Here is a 16,269-nt window from a genome sequence, read left to right as displayed (position 1 = left end):
GGACATATTTTGATGGGCCAATGATGCTTATTTACAACCGCTTGCAACATACGCTTGTATCATCTCACTTTACCAAGAGAGAGTGGAGATGAGAATAACAAAATGTTCTTGCACGAGGTCCCGTGTGGCATTAGATATTGGGCTGAACTTTTTATCAAAGTCGGCGGTCCTTTTTCCGTACTGAGCTGCGCCGTCCCCCCCGGCTGCAGACAGACGGTGGCTTTTCATGGCTGGACCAGAGGGCCGTGTGCGGAACGCTACTCATACCGTTACTTTCATAATCTAGGCCTCGGATGCATTCGCCTGAACGTTTGTGATCTCCTCGCTGCATAAAATGATGTGCTGACTTTCCCGTCGTCGCAGCTCTCGTCGACTCACAGATTTGTTGGCTGCTTAACACAAGATGGCGCCAGCGCCTTGATGACGCCAGACACTCAAGGGGGCGGCACAGGTCGCATGGGAAGACTCACTCCCAGTTTGATAAGCATCTGATAGCAGCAAAGGAAAAGGGAAAAGGAGGGCGTGTGGGCCTAGACATGTGAGGGATGTAGAGATGAGCGAACGGTTGGTGTTCATAAAGATGAGCGCGCGATAGAAGAGATGGAGATGACAGCAGGATAGGATGAAGTGCCCGAAGGTGGATGCGACACGGCCAGAGATACGATAAGGACGAGGAGGGAGGCAAAGGAGGCCCGGTCAGCCTTATCTGCACGCTTGTTGTCCTGGACACCTCAAGATCACAGCGGATGTTTGGCTCCTGAAATGGCTTTTTGCGTACAGACGGGAACAGGAGCGTCTCTCCTGACTACAGTGTAGATGACGCTAAACGTTTAGCTATTGCAAAGTCTGAAGGAAAGCTTTTGTGGAGATGTTGAATGAGCCCCACTGTTACCATTGGCAGCAGGAGTATGCAACCTGAAAAGGTTCAATCTCAGTTTCCTAGTGACTGATTAAAGTGCTTTTGGCCGAGTTAAAGAGACACAAAGGTGAAAAGAGGGATTCAGATATACATAAATCAGTAGATTACAAAAGAATGAAAAAGAGACCTTGGTTCTGTCTCTGCTCACGTGGCCTCAGGTTCAACTTTGCATTAAAGTGAGGACATAAAGAGTTGGTTCCCACTGCTGTTATCAGTCAGTTAACCCTGTGAATTAAGCAGCGTGCAGTGTGCTTAGACAATAATGACGTGGTTCTTCACTGCTCTATTCAAGTACTCGCGACTGTCGGTATAAGTGTGTGACCACATCATGGAAAGAACCCTACTGAGAAATAACAGCCTTTTGTCGTTACCTAGATCTTGATAAAGTCAGTTTAATCCCACCACATTATCTGAATCGGCTCAATATTAAACAACCAACTCTGAAAAGACCTGCACCGCTCTCTCCAACAAGTCACATGACACAATAACACACCAGCCAGGAAGGTTTATTTCTCTGTCGGATTGTGTCCATGATGTTTTCACACTCAATCAGCCTGAGCCTTCCGACCAGGACTGATGCACAAGACTAACGTACACCTGCAGGCTTCTCCTTCCATACTGGACCAATAAATGTCCCCAATAGGCATCTGTGGGGAATCAGAAGTTACCTTTTACACCCCCCCCCCACTCTGCCTTACAACATGTAGCTGAACCTGCTGAGGGAAATGCATCAGGACGAACTGGGCCGCATATCTGAAGACCTGGAGGACGAACTGGGAGCCCGGACCAGCATGGACAAGAAACTGGCTGAGCTGCGAGCTGAGGTGAGGAGATGGGAGAGGGGGCGGGGAAGGGGGGGGGCTCCAACCATCTTAAATCACACACTGAGTGCATTGTGAAATGCCCAGAGTGGAAAAAGCGGCTCGTGTGTCTCCGCCAGATGGAGAGGCTGCAGGTGGAGAACGCGGCAGAGTGGGGGCGCAGGGAGCGCCTGGAGACGGAGAAGCTGGCCCTGGAGAGGGACAACAAGAAGCTGAGGGCTCAGGCCGAAGACCTGGAGGAGCAACTGTCCAAGAAGCGGCGGCAGGCCGCCTCGGCGCTCGACACCGACCTCAAGGCCATCCAGAGCGAGCTGTTTGAGCGGAACAAGGTGAGCACGACAGTCCTGCGTTCTATCCACGAGTACAACTCATCAACCTCTGTCGTTTTCATGTATGCTGCTGTTGTTTGGGATCTTTTCTGTTGCCTCTCATGATACCATGACATTTGTAACATCCCTACACCAATACACACACATCTCTATGCATCGCCCCAAAGTGTGTGTGAGAACAGAGAAAGAGAGAGGTTGATTGATTGTATTTTGTGTATTGTGTTGAAACCACGGTATTGATCTGGACACAGAAGGAGAAACAGGGCAAGGGATTAAGACACTGGACACACACACACACACACACACACACACACACACACACACACACACACACACGCACACACGCAGGTTGATTGATAGCAGAATCATCTTCAACCTCAGCCTGGGCTTTGGGCTTCACTTTCTCCGCACAGATTGATGTTCACTGTCACACTGCAACGCTCGTTCGTGCAAACGCACACAGACACACACGGAAAAACCCAGAGTAATAAGAGGCGAGGGTGCAGAAATGTGTGTGTTGTGTGGACATTGTTTGTGTTTGACCAATGGTATCGGCTGGTGGTCGATGAAATGTGTGTGTGTGTGTGTGCGTGCGTGCGTGTGAGAGCTCCGGTCTTGTCTGATATATGACATTGGCAAAAGCACACAACACACACACACACACACCACATTGTGTGGCATGGACACGTTTTGGAGGGAAAGCAGTGTTTTGTTTTCTGTTTTAGGTTTAGTTTTCTCTTTCTGGGGACGACGTTCGTTAGTCCCACTTGGTCATTATTGTTCTTCAGCAACTCAAAACTCAATTGGGTCAAACGGAAACAATGGTTTGGTAATTTTAGTCAAACTTCTTTCATATGGGATTTGGTCCCAGCATTACGTGATGAGAGACACAGATGGAATTATTAAGCGTGTTGCTGAGAGAGAGAGAGAGACAGAGAGAGACAGAGAGAGACAGAGAGAGCGAGAGAGATTTTCTCCCGATTTCCATGTTCAAAGAAACGCCATTCCAGTGTGAAGGATTTCTTGCTTGTGAAAAATGGGAGCAATATTTCTCTTTGGACGACTATGGAGCCAGAAAATCGGTCAGTATCTGTACTGCCGATCACTTGTCCCAAAGGAGTTAATATACTCCAGAATATTAACAGAGTGAAATAGGCAGCGCTCAAACCATGTGATGCATTACTCTCGACAGAGCCGAAACGACTTTGTGACAGTTTTTCATTCCCACAAATCCACCGAGCCCTGTTTTTTATTTGACAAAAGGGAAGCTGCAATAGCTGTGAACAGAATGTGTTCAAAGGATCGATTGAGCGTTGAGAATAAAAAGAGCTAAAAACTGCATTCATTTTAACGACACCCGCCGGCCAAAGGAGCTGCTCGAAGCGACCTGGGACCACCAACTAACAAACAAACCGACAAATGGGTTCAATCTCAATCCGTTTAAGTTTGTTTTGCGCCTCACAAGGCGACTGACGGGGGAACCATTGCACCTCCATGTGGAGTCACACGAGGGTCGGTTACTACTGACACTTTTATTAGATAGTTTTATTTATTTTGTGTTATTCATGTACTAAATATTTTATAATATTGTATTTGTCATATCTAAACATCCATAGGGCTTTATAGGTAAGTGAGTCTCTCATAAAGCCGGTTTACACATTTGGTATTGTGTGCGTCTGGACCTGGAGATTCAAGGACATGTGAGTAGATGTCTTGTTATACACCAAATGCCACCAGGCCGGGACGTTTACCCAGCATGCACCTCGCTGGCAGGAAGAAGATGGTCAGGTTCAGTCTCCTGAGGTATGACGCCGTCGTAGGAGCCGATCTACCTCATGCTACAGGATGACCCGCGTTGACCCGAGGTTTTTCTGGAGGTCGCCGTCTCATGGCAGCAGCTTTGGCCTTCCTAAACCCGCGCACCAGCAGGTGTGTGTGTGTGTATGTGTTGGTCAATGTAAGGGCCTCCATGAGTTATTTATGAAGCTCTCAGGTTTATCTAATGCTGCAGTTAGAAAGCAAGTGGAGAGAAAGGGTCATTATTCCAGATATTACGTTTGATTTAAGAGGTTAGGGGTTGGAGTACGCCGAAGAAGACACAGATCAAAAAGGAGAGAATGGGAGGCGAGGGACCAAAAATCCCAAAAGACGCAGGAGCAACCAGCATGGCGTCAAAAGAGCCGGGTGTGAATAACCCAGTGTTGAACTCAAAGTGGTGTCGCTTTTGGCCAACATTTATTCCCTCTAAGCTTGTTGTACCCGGAGCGCTGCAGTGTGTTCGGCACTGAGCCGTCTGTGTGGAGTTTGCATGTTTCCCCGCATGTCAGCAGAGGAGAGGAGAGTCTGCATGTTGTCGTGGAAAGAGGGGTGCAAACAGGTGTGCCTCTGTGTGTCCGGTTAGCGCAGGGTGGGGAAGTAGGAGACACTTCTGCAGGATTCATTCGGTCACATTCTGGGGTGCTCATGGGTTAGGGACTCCCTGCCACCTTACGTCTCCTTTTTAAGTTGCAGCACAGATGTTGAACCTTTTTGATGGAATGCATAGAGGAATGAAAATGACCTCATGCGGATTCACAGAGGTAGTCATAGGAACTAAATGCCGACCCAGATCCTCACATACAGGTGCTGCAGGACACAGTAATTGTTACTGGTCGTGAGCATGCACACAAACATGGGTTTACTATGCAGTAATTTACTGTACATGCTTTCATACTCAGCATGTGATGATCTTTATTCACAAATACAATCCCACCTCTAATCTTTCTCTCCCCTGTTCTGTCTTATCTCCGTCTGCTGTCATTGTCTTCCTTGACGTTTATTGAGTTGAACCTCTCTCACCAATCAGGGCGGTGCAATACCCACGAGTCCCTCCCCCACTGCATCCTTCCAGGGTCGCCCTGATTACAAACAGAATTGGGCTATTCGCCATGTGTGTGTGTGTCTGTGTTAGTGTGCGCGCGTGCACAGAAGAGAGACCTCACTGTCTGAATAAATGCTGAATTCAGTATGGCAGAGGGGGGAAGGGAGATCATGTGTGTGTGTGTGTGTGCGTGCAGGAATACGCAAGTGTGTCGTTAATGAGGCGCAGTTATGTACCAACTGCAGAAATAACTAATGTCAGTTATTTTCACATCGATTTTGGTTTTTCATTTTTATTTTCCTCACATGACTTATACAGCTTTTTTTCCTCTCGAGTCAATAGGAGCATATGTTATATATCTGTGCAGAAGCCTGTGGTTTTATTTGTGTCTTTTTGTTTTAGAGGAACAGATGCAGCAGCAGACTTCAGGGTCTCTCCAGTCAAGGAGAAACATTTAACAGGCAGTGTGGCGTAACACACACACACACACACACACGTGTACAGTAACGCACACATAATTGTGCTTCTGTGTGTGAGCACACAGACACAGATTTGGTACAAATAACCAAACCCATGATAAAGTATAAACACACACACACCACACACGTTTGGATGCACGCACACTTGTACACGTGCGGAGGCATGAAGGCTCATATTCACGCTTACAAATCATTCAGTAATGCTTCATGTTTATGTTTAATTCGGGGACCCCTCCCCCTCCCTCCCTGTCACACATTCATTGGAAGATCTTTGCAGAATAGTCGATCCTGACCCAAAAGTAGGAACCCTGCTTCTCACAGGCCGATGTCTGAGATATCTGTATTATATCTAAGGTTTACTCTTATTGATCAAAATGTTGTTGTTTTTTATTTGGCTCATAAATCATGGTGGGTTTTTCCAGGTGTCCCATTTATCAGGAAAGTGGCTCATTTGGGAAGTCGTGTTGTCCAAGAGTCTACAGGGAACGCGTTGATGCAACCCAGTAAAATACGTAAGCGTACTAGCGACACCACGATGCATGTTGTTTCTGTAATGCACGTCGTCACCACAGAAAACGGGTTTGGGACGAAGGTGTTTGCATAACTGCCGCTCAGCGAGGGACGCACCGAACGCAGGAAGCAATTCAAATCCAAAAGATGGCCTATTTTTCACATTGTGCACAGTACAATAACAAATGTATGTCTTAACTATATTTATATAATTGTATATTTAATTCATTATTAATTTATCTGCTTAGATATTTAGTTGACTATGAAAATTCCATAAAATGGTCTATTGTTTTAAAAGAAAAGGTGGTTGATATTCTGAATAAAAATCCTCTGACTGCACCAAATATGTATTCATCCACCGCTAAAATAGTCCCCCACATAAGCACTATTTCCTCCCGTTTAAAAACAACTACAGTGACCTGCTGTTTTGGGAAAGTAATAATTTAGAAGACAGCGTAACATGGTATTTTTGACAATAAGAGAAACCCAGAATATTGGTCGTTGCTCGACTCGACCGAAGCATAACGTGTCACGTGATCTGCTTCTTTGTGGCTGCTCCCTGTGTCTCTCCTCTTTGTTCTCCTGCTCACTTTTTATTATCCTATGAAATACCACCTTTCCAATTACCCCCCCGACCCCCTCCTCATCTGTCTCCTCATCCTCTCATCACAGTCTCAAGACCCCCCCCCCCCCTCCTTTAATTATTCCCCTCTGCATCACCCTGCCGCTCTCTTTGTTTGATCTGGCTCTAGGGTTACAGTGTTTTGTAGCATTCAGACAGTCGGCCTTCATTATCAGCTGAATATGCAAAGGGTGGAGGGGCGGTGGGTGGAGGTGTGGGAGCCGGGGAAGGGTCTGTGTTTAAAGGAATTTGTAATTATTTGAGCACACAGGGCACCGGTTAGTTTTTCTAATCAAATCCAACAACAACAGGAAAAAACTCAAGCTCAAGCTCATTCTGTGTTGATCGCTAGAAGCAGTAACACAAATAAATGGTGGATCAAATACACATATTGATAAATAAATAAATAAGTGAGGGGCACTCCGTCTTAAAGGCCAAAGGTTTTATTGTTCCTGTAGATATCTCTCTGTTCTCTAAATCGCATGGTTGCACGTGCGCGGAGAAGCTTTCCCGTCTGGGGGGCCGTTAACTTCGCTCAGCGGAGACCGAGACCGAGTCCGTGGAAGCGCAGTGAGCGACAAGCGCTCATTATTAACGAGGCCATTAGCTGCGGCAGTGCAGACCTCCACCGGCTCGTCCTAGGATCTAAAGCGCCTGTGAAGTGGAGCCTTTGTTTGTTGGCTGCGACCCGACCGCAACCACGAGGAGGGAGAACTGCAGCCTGATACGTAGATGAGAAAAGCTTCTTTGGAACACAAGCTAATAGCCACGTTCAACACTCTGGCCCCGAAGGACCAACTGCAGGCTGTTTGCCAGCTGCAGGTGCCTGGAGATCAGGATGCAGAAGTTTGCCTTTTTTATTTTATTGGAAGAGGTTCACTGGACAACACAATGATCGGACACTAAAAAGTGTAAAATATCCCACTAAGTACATTCTAAACCTACTTTTTCCTTGGTTTTATACTTAGGATACCATGCTACTAATGTTATTAATAGACTCTCCTCACATCTAAAGTGATCCTTGTTCTTTTGGTTTCTTCAACAGATCTGGTCAGTTTTTCCTTTCCAGAGAAAGGTTTATATTTCCATGACAATGACTTCAAATCCCCCCTCCGGTGCTCACGTTGGACTTAGTTGTCTTGATATGAATCCCTTTCACTCAAACGATAGCCGATATTTCTAAGTAGAACATGAGCCGGGGGTCCAAAAAAAAGCTCCGCTCTGCGACTGTGAGTCTCTGAAACGGCCCCCGCCGTCTGTGTGTGCTGCGTCCTCAGGAGCTCGCCGACCTTCGCCATGTTCACGCTAAGCTGAAGAAGCAGTTCCAGGAGAAGACGGTGGAGCTCGCCCACGCCAACCGACGGGTGGAGAGCCACGAGGCTGAGGTCAAGAAGCTGCGGCTGAGGGTGGAGGAGCTCAAGAAGGAGTTGGGACAAGCGGAGGACGAGGTAGGGCCACGTGTGCACGCATTCCTAGTTTCAAAAGCGCTCGGACTATTCCACCGAACCAAAGCGCCACCAATCACCGACACAAAGACACAAAGCAGCTCTCTTCTAATTCTGACAAGACGTAAACAGGACGTAGCCCGATCAAGATTGCCAGAAAACTAGGTGTTCATTCAGCATGTGGTTTATCTGTCAGATGCAATGTGATTCTACTTCCTCAGACAATACAGGCAGGATTCAAAATATCAGGTTTTACCCTTCGGACGACCCAGAGGCCGCCCACCTCAACTCCTATTTCAGTGAGGCGGGTGTGAGATTGCCCGTCTGACAAATAAGCATGTTACCGTGTGTCCAGCTGGATGAGTCGCATAACCAGACCAGGAAGCTGCAGAGGTCTCTGGATGAGCAGGTGGAGCAGACTGAGAACCTGCAGGTACAATTGGAACACTTACAGTCAAGGTAAGAGACACACACACACACACACACACACACACACACACACACACACACACACAGAACAGATTTCAGGTGAATGTGCCAAGTATCTCTTCACACTGGTCTTCTTCACGAGAGCCTTTGATGATCAGTTTGTGTGCAACATGTGGATACTTCACAGCAGAGTGTCACTCCGCGCTGTCCGCTGGCACGACTTGTGACGGAGGCCGAGGTGAACGCGGTGCATCCACAATGCTGGGCTGTGAGAGTGTGAAGCCACCACGGCCAGCCGGCTGATTGCTTTTAAAATGGCCCGAGATAAAAAAAACAACATCAACGGTATCTGACGAGCAGCATCATCACTCCCACTTCTATTGGAAGCCATGTTGCTCCTGCTGAGTGCCAGAGACATCAGCTAGTTAAAACTGCCAGATGTGATACTTGTTGTCTGGTAGTTCATGTTTCTGCTGCTACCTCCACTGAGTTAGGTTAAGTAGCCTTTCCTCTATTCTACACCAGTTTCTTGCCATCACCCTCCACAGAGACCCTGGAATATCTTTTGGGGGTTTTGTTCAGCCAGCATGAGCGGAGCCCCGTCTAGCAGCAGCGCTCACACTCCCAAACTTGCCGAGACAACCGTGAAGACACTTACTCAAAACACCCCGTGTTCAGGTGTCTGTGTGTGTGTGTGACACGCTGACGGCCCACTCGTAGCTGCCAGGCTCCCCGTGAGCCTCAGCACTCTCTATACAGAGATTAAATTTGTCAGATCCGTGTGTGTGTGTGTGTTCAGTTTAGCTCTCACACTCTATCAGCTTTGCACAGTCCTCAGCTTTTTGCTCTTTGCCGCTCCCTCTGCATTCTCTCCATTTTCTCCTCGCCGTAGCTACCCCCCCCCCCCCCCACCACCCACTCCCACCACCCCCAACAGCCAATCGCAGAGCTCCCAGTTGCGGGTTACCGTAGTAACAGGGAGCTCTGTTGCGTTGCTTTGCTCTGTGGAGAATTGACTGACCCGTCGGCATGGTAACGAATTCAGGAACTGACACAAATCGGTGTGTGTTCTCACAGAGGGTGTAATTTAAGAGACTGCTCGACTACGGTGTGTGTGTGTGTGTGTGTGTTCCCTTCATATTGATGGATGACTCTGCTGACTACGTCACCTTGTCCTGTCAGCATGTTTCACACCATGTGCCCCTGACACATGTTAGCATACTGGGGAAAGTGTATTTGTGTATGACAGCTTGTGTGTGCGGCATCATTCAGTGTGTGTGTGAGTGAGTGTGTGTGTGTGAGTGTGTGTGTGAGTGTGTATCCTAAGCCCCTTCTCACTTGGAAGGAACCTTGTGAGGGGCCGCAAGAACCTTGGGGACCAGTTCAAGGAGACATTGACTCACAAATAGGCCTGACTTTAAACTAACTGTCTTTGACTGTCGACCTTTCTACACCAAAAACTAGTTTCTCAAAGTACAGGTACTTTCTGGGTGGGCTTCTGTAGAACCTTGATATTAAGATATTATTCCCCCCACCCTGCCTAAGTTGCTAAGACAAACCGACTGTGTGCATCTCCATGTCCACGGTTGGCATATTTGATTTGTATGTTAAGCGTGTCTTTGGTCTGCGGATCACAAAACAGGACGTTTGCTAAGCTCAAAGTCCACACACACACACACACACACACACACACACACACACACTGCATTTCTATCAGCGGTTGGAATCTGCATCGTGGCCACGCTGCAGCACCAAGATTACTTTTCTTGGAAAAAGCCGTGGATCTCCCTCGTTGCTCATTGACAGAGTGACCACAACACGGCTCGGAACAAATGTGCAGCTCTGTCTCGTTCTTCCCCCTCCTGACTCTATTGTTCCCTCTCTCTCGTGTGTCCGTCGCTCCGCTAAGTGTTTGTGGCTCAATAGAAAAGCTTTTAGTTGCTGGGCTGCTGTTGTGGCCCAAATGTTACTGCGATTGGTTTATCTACCAGTTGCTCTGACCCGGACCTGCTGACTGACAAATATCTGACAACAGTCGGCTGAAAGAGAGCGAGGGAGACGAGCAGAAGGGGAGGAAAGAGATTATAAGGGGAACAAGGTGAGAAGATCAAAAGGTGCTGTGGGGAAGGACATATAGGAGGAAACAGAGCAGAACACTGCAAATTCTCATATTTGTTTCTGTTCAGGACCCTTCGTCCCACTTAAAAGACCACGAGGCAAATGTAAGATGCAAATCTGAAAGTCCAAAGTGACGACACAGCAAACAGAACCGGCAGTAATGGTAAAATGTTGGCTGCCGAGAGGTCAAGATGGAGATAATTGCACTAATTTTATACAGTCAACGACAAGTGTTTCAACTAGTTGGGGGAATTTAAATATGGTGCTATTAATCAGAGATTAATGTTCCAGTTTATTTTTGGTAAATTCACAACAGGCTATTTAGAAACAGGCAGCAGATCGGAGTCGGCCTTTGAGCGCGCGCAGGGAGGTATCAGGACTATGTCAACAACGATTCCTACCAGCTATCTCGCCTCCACTCGCTTTGTTTGGCTCACCTCAAACCATCCAGACCAATCGTGTGCTGGGAAGAAACGAGGGCAACAAGACAAAAAGATCGGCCAAATCCATCTTCAGGGCCTGTTGCATAATACACCGAGCTCGCATCTTGGAGACCAAATCAATAGCCATTGCCGTTTTCAAATCAGTTGGAAGTGCACAGCGCTGAAATTACATCTTTTATTTTTTCATTTTGTAGCTCGTTGAAATAAACTCTGGCATGTAGATCAAATATTCTCTCGTACCAATGGATTGTACCCTTCAAAGCTACCAGCCTGCCATACCTCTGTTCTCCCCTGATAACACAGGGGCTCTAGGGATGGCAATGCATGTCCAATGCATGTCTCTAAGCTTGCCAAGACATTTACAGACTGTCCCCACAGGCGGAACAGTAATAACTTGAAATCTGGCGGCATCATCAGATTAAGGACTTCAGTTATTGCTGACGTTAGTGTTTAGCCCAAATCGCCACTTCATCAACGTGCAACGCACGGAGCCGACCAACAGCAACTCATCTGCACGTCGGTATCCTCCACGCACGGACATACTTAAAGATACAATAACACGGAGGCTCAGTAGTCCGGCCCAAACGTTATCAGTCCTTTCGACCTTGACAAAAGCGGCGCAGACCAGACATAAGCACCGGCCAACTGCTCACCACAGACAAGGCCATGAAAGGAGGCTGTAGCTCGGTACAAGGACACGCCTCCTGCTACATTCTTTTGCCGCTTTGCATCTACGTGCCGTTCATTCATCCCGCCTTCGCTATGCAAATGCCTTCCAGGGCAACGCACATACGCGCGTTGTGTAAATTGAAGACCGTCAATGTGGATCAATGTGCAATCAGGAACCAGTGCGGTGCGTTCTCCAGCTTGTTTTGATGATGCTGACCAACGCTCTCCGCCATGTAATCAGCGTTCATCCGTCAGTAACAGAAGCATCCCCAGAACCCCTGAAACCCTCAAAGGACTCAAAGTAAAGTCGTAACTCCAGTCAGAGATACAATAAGACGAGAGCTTTATGGTGATCGACACAGGTCCAGTCAGAGCAGCGAGGAAATGGCTTAACGGAATTTTGTAGTTGTGGAATCGGATGTTTCTGTTTTCCGAGGCATTTTCGGTTGGGAGTAAAAGCACAAGATATTTTACTGATGTTAAGAATACACGGAACAAACTATAATTCAATCAGGATCAGGAATCAGGAAACATTTATTGCCAAAACATGTCAAACATACAAGGAATTTGTGTTGGCGGTTGGTCGTCCCACATGTGAATGTTTTGGAGCTCGGCTGACGGTAGATTCTCCCTTGTTTCCACACCTGTCCAAGTGGGAGTTCAGGTCCGGGGCGCCTGGAAGTGAAGTTAATGGGGAATTTTTTCGACTAGGGGACAAATCGGATAAAGTCCCCGCTCTTCTAGGCAGTTGCTGTGGAACAGTCTCCAGAACCGCCAATCCGCCACACCTTTAGTTACATCTTTACGCTGTTATGACAATTTTACATCTCTCTCTCTCTCTCTCAGACTGCGGCGGCAGCAGCAAAGTCCCGGTCTCTTTGGGAAGATGCGATCGACTCGGTTCAGCCCAGAAAACCCGGACGTTCCGCCCAGCGACGTGGACGAGGAGGAGGAGGATCTGCAGCTCCAGATACCATGACACGTGCACACACACACACACACACAGATACACGACCGTAAAGTCATGCAGGATAAACTCCTTCACGGCAGTTACATGAAAGAACTTGAGAACTTTCCAGGAAATTGGAAACATTTTGCAACAAAAGACGTCCGTCTTTGGCTGAACCAGCTGTCCCATTCTTAAAGGGCCGCTCCGACATTACCCGTAGGATCAAAAGGTCAATGCCACTTGTATCTCTGAACAGACACGTGTCAGCCTTGGATGGAATTGTTCAATAATGTAATCAAGCATTAAAAAACCGAGCAACCTTTGTCAAAAAAGCTATTGAGAGAAACCACACGATTGTTCATCTGGAGTACCAGCTGACTACCCGTCAGCGTTGTGATAAGAACAACCGCAATCCTTACGCAAGACCACTAAGACACGGCGTCCTCGCATTTACAGACGAGCACCCAGATCAAACCCAGCAGGCGCGTGGCGGACATTCACTTTTGTCAACTTCCACCAAACCACTCTAGCAGAGGCCCCACATCCGTTCTTACCTCGTATCCTCTCAAGCATTGCACCTGTATTACACCTGTCCCGTCTGAACTGTGCTACTGTATTCAATCAGGCCTCAACCCACATCACCAGTGTTAATACTTTCCTCAAGGCAAAAAAGACTTTAATGAGCTTGAAAGTGCTTCATCACACGGGAATAGCGTTATGATTATGGATTTTTAGGAATTTCTCCCTAATATCAGCTATTCAAACTCTATTTCACATGTATTTAAAACGTCACATTTAGTCTCATTGTTGACTAGAATTACAGCAGGAGGATCTTGTGACCTTCCCTCCCCAGTCGCCCTGTGCTCAAACCCAACGGCGCTGTATTTGTGTGTGAGTCCTTATCAAGACATCGTATGCTTGCTTTGGAACGGCATTCACACAGAATGCATCCAGCACCAGTAAGCGGCAGTTAGGGCCGAACTCAATATAAATCAATAAAATGTCAGCGTCTCCGTCTGTCATAATATTTCATTACCTCATCACCTTCGTCTTCATTAGCTTTATAAATGTAATTTATGGTGCTGTTAAATTGCTGCCAGACACCCATTTAATATAAGTGTATTTAGCATCTCCCTTTGTATATAAGTGGGAGACCAAACTGTTTTCTGACTGCAGTGTTTTGGAAGCACTAAACTCCAACAAATATAGGTTGAAGAAGAATATTTTGTAACATAACATAAGACATGATGTGAATTTGGGCCTTTTTTCAAAATAAATGTTGAGTTTTTTGGATTCAACAATGCTCAGGATTTATACAAATGTTTGGATCACTTGAGTTGGAAACAATCTTACAAAGGTTTTTTTCTTACACGCACTCACCGGAGCCGTTGTGAAAGCCGATCTGCCCAACCCGCACTAATAAGTGTTATTCAGCCACCCCGAACCCGACCCAACCTGCAAACTGACAACTTAATGATTTATAGTAGTATGATTGTCAGGACTAAGTGCGGCGGCGCAGGTTGTGTGCGTGTTGTTGAAGAGATGTTGTAGAGGATGACAAAGAAAAAAAAAGGTGGAGTACCACATGTAATGTTTCTGTACCTTTTTTTTTTTCATTAATTACTTGGAATGCTGCTTAGTCACATTTGCCCTTCCCAACCCTCCAAAACCTGCAGGTTGTGGGTCAACCATCGAATCCCATACTAATAGTATGTAACCTAGTCTTTATCAGAACAGAAAACTGTGCAACACCTCAGACATCAACAATATCAATGAAGCTTGAATTGTTGTTTTTGCAGCCCTAACTGGCAGTACACAATAAGAAGCCCATAATGTGATCCAATGTTGACCACAACAGAACCTTGTTGTCAACACGCTCCCACTTAAACCCCCCACAGTGATGGTTTTGACACGAGCGAAAGGGAACAACATCCTGCCGCGTGGGAGGGGAAGCGTAAACTTGATGGAGGGAAGAGGGAGCGGCCTGTAAGTGTGCGCCGCTAGTATTCTCACCTAAGTGCATTAAGCCTGATCCTTTCACGACGTAGTAAAGTAGCGGGGCGTGGAGGACTGTTAGTGCTGCAAAGGGCGAAACAAGAAGAAGATTTGATGATGCACAGAGTGAGTCATCAAATCTGATATGTCACTATTCCACTTCTACTTGACTCTGCTGGAGTTTAAATCCTCCCCAGAAGCGGGAGGGGAAGTTGACAGTAGACAGGAACCAATGGCAACAATACATTGCGTAACCTCCTTGGTGTTGCCCATCAGCAACTAGCTTAAAGAAATTGGTCGTTAGAAACCTTGTTTTTCGCCTATTGAATAACTCTTTATTGAATGAATTGATGTAATTCTTGATAATGACATTTCACGGTGGAGTAAACAGCATGTCACAATACAGAGAAAATATCTCACAGGATTGGCAAGCGTTAGCATGTTCCCCGCTGGCTAACATGTTAGCGGTTTGCCGGCAAGATACACTTGTTCACTACTTAACTTTGCGGTCACTACGCCGCCTAGTACCAATATGGATTTGATTTCTCTCTGTCCTTAATTGTATACATCATATTCAAAAGCAGGGAATTGGCACCATTATACTTTCAAAACTTAATATGGGTCCTTGTTTATGTTCAAGGTTGAACAAGGAAAGATTCCCCTCCGTTTTAAGTGCGTGTCCAATCAGTATCGATATTAGAAGTAATCTATTGAAGCAGGCCAGCGGGATCACTACGCTTCTATACACTTCAGAACTGATTGGGATTCCATATGAATTTGGCAAATACTTATTTTAAGACTTAGGTATGAGGTTTACATTTTTTTTTTTCCTGCTGAAAATAAAATCCCATAAATCTCTGGTGTCAATTCCCAATTATTCACTCAGGGTTGTATTCCTATAAAAGCCTCCAAAGCCGCAGTTAGAGGTCACGGGATAATGAAACACTCACTGAAACAAGGCGGGTAACATTCTTACAGGCTTAATACTCCCGGCCTCCTCCATAATGGCCGAGGTATTCTACAGTTTGGTTTGGTTACACTGGGTGTTGAACCGAAGAGTTAATTTATTTGTCTGGGATAAACGTCCCGCCTGTAAAAGAGCTCCCGTCTAGCAGAGGACGCGTGCCGTTGTGAAAGCAATAAAACATGCATTTATCTTCCAACAGCATCAGCAGTCACTCTCTGCCTCATCTGTGACGCCGGAAGGGGACCAAGTTGTTTTTTACTGATCAGGAATCTGAACTATTTATCTTGTTGTTGTTACGGTTTAGTTTTTATAAATGGTCTGTACCACAGTGGTTTTATATTAGCTCTATAAATGTCAACTGCATATATAAAGAAACTGGAGTCACTGTGTCTTTTTTTCCACACTATGTATTCATAATGTATTTGTTGGGATCTTTTTGAATGTTGAAATATCAAGTGTATTGGTATTAGCATATTGTTCTGATGCGTACATGATTGTCCCGGAGAGGTCCGGGGCCCCCTCATCGGGGTCCTGGAGTGGCGGAGGGACGGCAGATTGCAGCCAATGACCTTCTCTCGATGCGCTGCAATCCTCCCTGGTGGTTGGCAGCGGCCTACGTGTAACAGATGGTGATGGAGGAGGTTTCCTGCTAGCACCATAAGGTATTTAACCCTATCAAAAGAAGTCCAAACTCTGTCATGTATGAACACGCAT

At 46.5% G+C, this 16,269-nt stretch overlaps 1 protein-coding gene across 2 annotated transcripts in view; it reads left to right on the top strand.

Annotated features, from left to right (window-relative positions):
- ccdc102a (coiled-coil domain containing 102A) overlaps positions 1-15,930 on the top strand; it is a 45,836-nt gene extending 29,906 nt beyond the window's left edge. For both annotated transcript variants that reach the window (XM_040198715.2, XM_040198723.2), the window contains exons 6-10: positions 1,627-1,743; positions 1,860-2,069; positions 7,818-7,988; positions 8,341-8,444; positions 12,491-15,930. In XM_040198715.2, the coding sequence (XP_040054649.2) occupies positions 1,627-1,743; positions 1,860-2,069; positions 7,818-7,988; positions 8,341-8,444; positions 12,491-12,623 (735 nt within the window). In that variant the 3' untranslated portion in view covers positions 12,624-15,930. The remainder of the gene's footprint in view (positions 1-1,626; positions 1,744-1,859; positions 2,070-7,817; positions 7,989-8,340; positions 8,445-12,490) is intronic.
- Positions 15,931-16,269: the final 339 nt, after the last annotated feature.

This window comes from Gasterosteus aculeatus, chromosome 12, assembly GCF_964276395.1.
Source record: "Gasterosteus aculeatus chromosome 12, fGasAcu3.hap1.1, whole genome shotgun sequence".
Classification (NCBI taxonomy): Eukaryota; Metazoa; Chordata; class Actinopteri; order Perciformes; family Gasterosteidae; genus Gasterosteus; species Gasterosteus aculeatus.
Note: the sequence above shows the minus strand (reverse complement) of the source record. Positions and strands in the feature narration are given on the sequence as shown.